This window comes from Trematomus bernacchii, unplaced genomic scaffold (genome assembly GCF_902827165.1).
Source record: "Trematomus bernacchii unplaced genomic scaffold, fTreBer1.1, whole genome shotgun sequence".
Lineage (NCBI taxonomy): Eukaryota > Metazoa > Chordata > Actinopteri > Perciformes > Nototheniidae > Trematomus > Trematomus bernacchii.
This window is the reverse complement of record NW_022987973.1, coordinates 12,119,560-12,127,897: the sequence shown is the minus strand read 5'-3', so window position 1 is coordinate 12,127,897 and position 8,338 is coordinate 12,119,560. Positions and strand designations below refer to the sequence as shown.

Here is an 8,338-nt window from a genome sequence, read left to right as displayed (position 1 = left end):
TTTGACTTAATCCTGATGAAGTGTCCGGAAAAATGAATAAAAATAAGAGACAGCTGAGGAGACCCTCTGAGTGTTTTTCTCAAGGTGGGGTCTTTGTTGAATCAAAACAGATTCCTCACCCTGCAAAAAAAGTCTATTTTTCTTATAATTTAAACATCTGTATGATAAACAGGTACAACTTCATATAAATGTTTACAGCTGACTCTGAGCGCAGGCGAGTTCAACTTTTCCTGATGCATGAGAGAGAGACAGAGAGAGAGACAGAGAAAGACAGAGAGAGAGGGGGGAGCAAGAGGGAGAGAGGGGGAGAGAGAGAGGGACCAATCAGCTTCCTGTATTCACCTTATTGATACATTATTAAATTATCTGTCTTACATAAGTATAATGCAGCTTTAATACAGGATCCAGTGAATGTGGCTGTACTATACTATTTATACTGTATATTATAACAATAAAAAGAGTGGTTAAAGTGAGTTTTTAATGTGTTTAATGTCTACAGGCTGTAAGGTGACTGGTCATGATGCTGCAGGGTTGATGGTATTTGAGTGTACAGCGCCCTCCATTGGTAGAAACTGGAAGATACAAACCTTGTAAACACTAATCCTTTAATTCAGTGTATTTTATATAAATAACAAATATCCACTCTACCTCTACAAAACTGGTGTCTTTAATGGCTTGAATCAAGTTGAATAAATAAGAATGCTTGCATTTGTTGAATGACACAACTAACTTGACTATAAGCTATAAAACAAGTTTCAATGTTTCACTGAGAATCTTAAAAACCTGTCAGTATATTTACCTTTTCTCCTCGGGTTATGAATGGTCCTTTAGCAGCCATGAACTTTGATTGACCCTCAAAGTGGAGTAATCTACAGAGTATTCTGAGCAGAAATCATACTCTCCTCTCAGCAGCTCAGAAGCTGGTGAGATAAAGAGGTCTCAGACCCTCAGTTTCAGTACTTTTTAGACAAAAAGATGTACATTTTTTATGTAAACAGCTAAATAGCTCTAAAATGAATCTAAACTAATAATGACTTCTTAAAACTACTGATCTATTCAAATGAAAATGCTGGGATAAAAACATTACGGCTATATTACAGCTGCTACGGCTTAAATCTACATAATACTATAAGTAAAAGCTATTTAGGGAACATAATATATTCTAGTGGTTTCTGCAATTTACTTATATATTTTTTCATAGCAACTCTAAATACTACAACATGTATTGGTATTCAATTACGTATCTGTAACAAGTTGATGCACCTGAAACCACAGCATTAAGGTACCCCAATAGCCAATCAATATAGAAAAAAAATATATATATATGGAGTGCCCTTTTACAAAATAACTAGATATGTATATGTTTATACTATAAATGAATGCTGATGTATTTTATGTATATGTGCTATATTAAAACATTGAGCTCTTTTGTGTAAAATGGCTGCATAGTTCCAGTCAGTTACCTGGCACTGGTTGGGTAATGGCACCCGTACAGTGAGGGTTAATGTCATATATTAATTACTGAATACATTAGGTGTGTGTGTGTCTCATCACAGGTCTGTGAGAGCAACTATGACCAGTTTGCTGGGTTTTGCGTGGTCTGTACCTGGAGTCCCAACGTAACTCTTGATTTTAAACTGATAATGGCCCAAGCTCCACAGCCAGTCCAAGGTCAGAGAAACGAACGTTACCTGTGAGAACAAACACACACGAGAGTAATGTCAAGAGCTGTGCACGTCACAGATACCAATGTTGACCTGCGGCACTACGTCTCTGAGTCGTAAACCTGTGGAGCCGTGATAACTGAGAGACGTCCTTGTGTTAAGAGCAAAGACTCAGGCTCAGTGTGTATTGCATGTGTGAAGGGTGTGGGGTTAAGGCGGTTCATGTGTGTGTTTTGACCTCAGAAGGCCAAGAATGGGACATCATTTTAAAGAAAAGGGTAGGGACTTTAATTTGCCAGTCGTCTAATGTACATTAGCAGAAATAGAGCCAAACTGGCTGCATTTAAAACACGGTAACTTTGGGGAGTTTTGGATTTGATGCGGTGCAGGTTGGCCACCTTTATTTCTAGATATTTCTTGCCATAATTCCCTTTTCCCTATAAACGAAAAGCCCAAAAAATTCCTCTCCCACGGGCTGTGTCTTAATTCACTTCCACTGCAAAAACCTTTTCAGACACACACCCATCCAGTAAGAAAAAAGTGTCATGCATCTACTTAAAAAAGTCCATCACATTGTTCATGGTCTCACTGAAAGTATCCTCCCCGGCCTCTTGGTCTTTCTCTTTAACCCTCCACTAGAACAATTATTTTCATGTGTAACATTGTGACACACAATACACATTTCTAACTCAAATCAAATATTTTGTTTTTCGGCAGTTTCTCGCCTCTGGGAACATTTTTGTTGAGAAATGTTAAATAGATTATCTGTGAAACACAGCAGCTCTTCCCTTAATATGTCTCCTTTTTTACTTTGTACAGAATCAGTCAGATCAGCGCAGATTTTTGTTCATGTGTGTCAATCATTTGAAATATTAGCAGATCAAATGCAAGCGTCACCTTGGTTTTTTGTCTTTATTACCAGCTGTCTGGGTGTTCAAGGTGATCCTTGGGTTCCTCTGAGGAGTGAATGACGTCGTGCTGAAGGAGGAACTTCACCTGTTTCTTCGTTGGCCCGCCTCAGCCTCCCTACAGGAAGTAGGCCCACCTTTTCATCGGCCTTATAAATAGTGAATAAGAGATAACTCATTCATCACACTCTGGAGCAGCGACCAGGGAGTGAGTTTTAGCTGAAGCTACTGTAAAAGAGAAAGAGACAAGGGACAATACAAGACATTAGCACATAGTTGCCTTAAAATCTTTGGGGAGGGACAGGTAGGAGAGAGGAGAAACACATATTACTGTAAGTGAGAGGAGAAAGAAGTGTGAAGGAAAGGAGAGGTCTGCTGTGGATCCTGGTCAGCACAGAGCTTCATCATGGCCGCCTTGAAGGAGAAGAGGACTTGTGGGCAACGATGTGAAGACTTTGGCCATTTTGTCTGGAACTCAGATGAAGGGAAGTTAATGGGCAGAACACCAGAGAAATGGGGTAATTATAACATTGTTATCCTTTTTTGTGCAACATTAAATAAACCTTAAAAATAAACCGTAAGTGGCTGAAACACCATTAATATAACAGCACAATGGCTCAGTATTACACACAAGGCAGGGCAGTATCATTTATAACGCTGTAGTTTCACCACTGACAATAAGTGTCATTCACACATTAACAGTCTACTTGTCTCTTTGCCATATTTGTATCATTTTTAATAGCTGGTGACCAATGTCTCCAAACATTTAGGCAATCATCTTTCTCAACAACAATGACTGAAAAATACTTTACTAGTACTTTTTTGCTAGATATTACTTTAAACACAAGAAGGTCATTCAAGTTGAAGACAATGTCAAAATTAATCAAATATTGTTAACTGCTATAATTAGTTATTTATGTCATATGTATCACAGTTACAGCGGCAATGACGTTTTTACATTTCAAGCTCAGCTGAAATGTTGTAATACAATAATATTTAAAAAATATGATATAATAATACTGTGTAAATATATATGGTATTGTTTTATCCATCTTGGAAAACTGCAAATATAGTTTAGCGTAAGATAATAAGGCTTATGTTTAACAGTCTTATTAGGCAATTAAAGCAGCTTTTTACCAAAGTTATTTATCTTTTCAGTACAAAATTAACTTTTCATATTAGGAAGGGATATCTTCATGGCCAGTATGGAAAGGAAGGATTACTGAAACCCATTTCTATGTGCATATAGTATGGGCAGTGGAGGAGCACATAGCAATACTACAGCTTTTTGAAATGCTAGCAAAGTAAATAATCTTGAGTTTATGAAGATATTGAGTTTATGTGTAATGGGTTCCACAGTTAAAGAGCGACACACATCATACTTGTGTGTACAGTTCAGTTTGACATTTTCTGTCCTTCCAATATCACCACAGTGAGGTGTATGTTTGCAGCATGTGGGCACAGTGAGATAAGCAGCTGTGGTGATAAGCTTTATTTCTTTCTTTTGTCAGAGTCCTTCCCCCCTGTGTTTGAATTCACATTCAGATTAAAGTGCTCATATATACTGTAGACAGAGGACACCTTGACTTCTGCCAATTGAACCTGATCTGTGTCACAAGTGTTATCACATTTAACTAGTGTATACTGTCAATACAAGGATTTCACCTTTATCTTAATGTACACACTGAATAACAATCAGAAAAGGCCTATGAAATTGGAGATTTTACAAAATATAAAGGGTTATGGACAAAAAGAGACGCAATGCTGCCATGACCATATAACTCTCATCATGCCTCGTAGACACAGCACGTTGCATATGTTGTACATATTTATATTGTTGTGTTTTTTGACTCTGCAGTACTTGCTATTGTCATTTATTTCTCTTACTATATTTGTTGATATGCTCCAAAACAATGGGTCAAATTCTCTTTTAACCACCATTTTTAAATCCCTCTGTCCTCCACAGTGTACATCAGTCTCTATTATGTGGCCTTCTACGCGGTGATGACCTCCCTTTTCAGCCTCGCCATCTGGACGCTCATGTACACCTTGGATCCGTACACGCCGGACTACCAAGACCGACTAACATCTCCGGGTAACACATAATCAATAAGGAGTTAGACAACGACTTAAATGAAACTTTAAATAACGAGCTCTCTGTTTGTTTCTCTGTTCAGGGGTGATGGTGTGGCCGGACACTTATGAAGAGGAAGTTATTGAAATCACCTACAACACGTCAGACAAAGCCAGCTGGATGAAGATGACCAAAATCCTCAATGAGTTCCTGGAGCGTTAGTATTAACTCTGTTGAAGCTTTTATACAGATACTAACATATTTATAACACAAACAAGACATCTTAATCTTTCTCTCTGTCTTTCTCTTTCAGCCTACAATGACACCAAGCAGCTTGAGTGTAACAACTATAACTGCACAAAGGGAAAGTACTTCCTCCAGAAACACTTCCTCGGACCTCACCACACCAAGTACTCATGTCCCTTCCTGCAAAGCATGCTGGGACCCTGCTCAGGATTTGAGGACCCAACCTTTGGCTACAACTGCTCCATGCCTTGTGTCATCATTAAGATGAACAGAGTACGTTTAATGCATTCAACCTTTTCTGAGCCCTTTTGGGAAAACCTGAATCTCGCAGTACATTAAAAACAAGCTCGTTTAATGAAAATGACTAAAGGTACAAATGTTTGTCTCCGCAGATCATCAACTATTTGCCTACTAATCGCACAGACGTTGCCCCTTATGTAAACTGCACTGTACTGGTGAGCAACAACTCCATATACTGATTTTGACAGCACGCATTAAAGAAAATTAGTCATAGGTTTTACGTTTCATTTTCAGAGGTACTCCAGTGATTAAGGCCCAATCCCAAACCGCCCCCTACACCCTACCCCTACACACTACCCCTCCTCCGCGCGTTTGCGCGTTCGTGCGGAGGGTCCGCCACATTAAGTGCTGTTCCAAACCAACGAGTGTGGAGCGGTGTGGAGGGTGAGTGGGCTATCAAGCCATCAAACAGCGAGTCTGTATTGGTGTGGACTGGAGACTGGTCTCTACCTGACCGGTCTCAACGCTGTGTGTCTCCGGCCCAATCCCAAACCACGCCCTACACCCTACCCAGTGGCGTAACAAGGTTGTGATTGGCCCCGGTGCAAATATTGTTTTGGGTTTGGAACAGCACTTAATGTGGCGGACCCTCCGTACGAACGCGCAAACGGAGGGGTAGTGTGTAGGGGTAGGGTGTAGGGCGTGGTTTGGGATTGGGCCTCCGTCAGGAAACGCGCTGTTTACAAGTAGTTCCAGCAAACATCCACTGATAAATTGCGACGTTAACAACCTCATGATAACCTCATATTTTTTTAATTTAGGATCATACCTGTGTTTAGTCTAGAAAAAGGTAAATGTGTTATAAAGTTGTGTATATTTACAGACTGTTGCAAAAACTAAGAAGCTTATAAAAATCAGGTTTAAAACTAAAAGAGAACACAATTAAAGATGTTTGGAGTTTTATTTTAGTTATTCATTTTAATTTTTTGTCTAAGAGATGCTGATTTGAAACCGTTGTTACAGTTACGGCATTTCCTGTTTCTGCCGGAGAGAGGGGAGTTTGTCCCAAAGCTTGCCGCTGTATTTACTCCCTCCATCTGACAGGAGGGAGCCTCATTCACTCCGTCACGGAGGGGGAGTGTGTAGGGGTAGGGTGTAGGGCATGGTTTGAGATTGGGCCTTAGTATTGCACTTCCATAAAGTTGGAGGGCTTCCTGAGAGACAAATTAAAGATCATAATCAATGCAGCAGAGGCACAGATATGCTGACTTTTATGTCCAAGTGTGAGCCAAGCCATAAAAACACTTGATACTACATTTCCCATAATGCATTTCTGTTCATATAAACCTTCAAGTTTGGTTTTCTTTTTTTTCAGTTTGTAACAGACCTTCCCTTATATTTTAGTCTCGGTGCTAAGGGTTATTTTCTCATATGACAAAGCTCCTCCAGGGTCACATGAGACATTATACAACAGTGTGCCCAGGCTGAGTAGTAGTCCTCTGGTGATGCCCCATTAAATATGACTACATCTGTGTCTGTGTGTTTAGGAAGGGGAAGGAAATGTGGCCAAAATTGAGTATTTCCCTGAAAAGGGAAATATGGATCCCTCTTACTTCCCTTACTACGGGAGGCTGGCACAGGTAAATCCACATCTGAATATTGAAATAACATTTGTTTTCTCTCTTTAAAGGTTTTAGGCAACAGTTTCACACTCATGTGTCAAAAGTAAATGTTTCAACTGTTGTAGAGGGGCCACGATGGAGAAAAAATCACTAAATTAGTAGGCTATTTGCAGAGTTAGCTTAGTTTAGCACAAAGACTGAAACAGGGGAAATAGATAGCCTGAAACGACTTCCCAAAATAACACAAACTGTTGTCATAACACTTCTTGTACAGAATAAATTAACAATCTGGCATTACAATTTGTTATTTAAAGATTATTTTAGGGAATTTTGTTGTTTCCCTTTTTCCTTTCTTTATGCTAACTAGATTATAGAAGTAGCTGGTTGTTTTGATTATCTCATCTGTAAATGTAATCTGTAAATGTCCTTAAAAAATTGAAACAAAAAAACTTAACTCAAGCACTTGAGCATGAATGGTAAGCATTGTCTCTTTCTCCTTTCCTTCAGCCTTCTTACGTCAACCCGTTGGTGGCTGTTCGGTTCAGCCTGGTCGGAGGGAAGTACGCTAAGATCCAGTGCAGAGTGGTCTCAGAAAAGATCAGCTACGAAAACTACCACGACCCCTACGAGGGAAAAGTCATCTTCCACCTCAAAGCATTAAAATGAGAAACAGTAGAGAAGATATAGAGAAATCAGTAACAACAACTAACCTTTAAGTATCAGAGATAGAGCAGCTGACTACAGATAAACTATTATTTAACGACCTTTGAACCACTTTATTCTTTTAGACACAAGAGGTTGCAGTGAAACTATTGTAATGTGCAGCTGTATCTTGCATAAACAACACGTTCAATAATAATCAAGCACCGGAAATATCCTTTTTTTAACACACTTTAAACTCCTTGTATTGAACATAGTGTAGGCCCATTGTTACATTTCTGTGGTGCTTTTATGAACATGATTGTCATGCTTTGCTGAGTGATTCATGACACTCTTTGTCTTATGATTTTACATGAAATAAAAATAAAATCTTCATATTGTCATGTAACCTGATTAAGGTTTACCAATTTAACCATCTGTCTGCTCGTCCACCTAAGTATTATACCACAGTTGACATCACCAAATCCAAAGTTACCAGTTATAAAGTTGTTAAATAAATAAACCTCCAAAAAAGGGTGTTGAGATTATCTTTGGGATTCAAAACTCTAAAAAAGTCTACATTACAACCATGACTCATGAGAACAAATTGTTTTTATTTTGAAGGGGTCACAAGCCAAACAAGTTGTGAAATACTGGATTAAAAGACTCATAGTGACATTTATTTATATGGAGTCATTAAGTCTAGCTTTCTACTAGATGTGTTTCCTGCACTATTTATTAATGTCACTAATGCAATTAACATTGTCTTGACTTTGACAGTTGCCATATTTTTAAATGCTGCAAAGTAAACGTTTACCACTATAAAATGTCATAAATGAAAGAAAAAAATGAAGGCACGAAGAGCCTGACGTGGAGTTAAGAGGGGGAGGTCATGTATGTGAGTATTGGCGGCAGAGTAAGGAGGTAACAGAGAGATTTAGAATA

The 8,338-nt window shown here is 38.8% G+C and overlaps 1 protein-coding gene across 1 annotated transcript; it reads left to right on the top strand.

Annotated features, from left to right (window-relative positions):
• The first annotated feature begins 2,978 nt into the window (after window positions 1-2,978).
• LOC117471901 (potassium-transporting ATPase subunit beta-like) lies at window positions 2,979-7,420 on the top strand. The gene is made up of 7 exons (XM_034117161.1): window positions 2,979-3,090; window positions 4,539-4,667; window positions 4,750-4,863; window positions 4,960-5,165; window positions 5,285-5,347; window positions 6,680-6,772; window positions 7,262-7,420. Exons 1-7 carry the CDS (start codon window positions 2,979-2,981, stop codon window positions 7,418-7,420), a joined length of 876 nt encoding a protein of 291 aa, XP_033973052.1.
• The last annotated feature ends 918 nt before the right edge of the window (window positions 7,421-8,338 follow it).

Excerpts from the sequence above, each read along its gene's own strand:
- LOC117471901 (XM_034117161.1), top strand. The coding sequence starts at position 2,979 with ATGGCCGCCTTGAAGGAGAAGAGGACTTGTGGGCAACGATGTGAAGAC. Across the intron at positions 3,091-4,538 it reads CAGAACACCAGAGAAATGGG|TGTACATCAGTCTCTATTAT; the intron begins GTAATTATAACA and ends TGTCCTCCACAG. Across the intron at positions 4,864-4,959 it reads CCTCAATGAGTTCCTGGAGC|CCTACAATGACACCAAGCAG; the intron begins GTTAGTATTAAC and ends TTTCTCTTTCAG.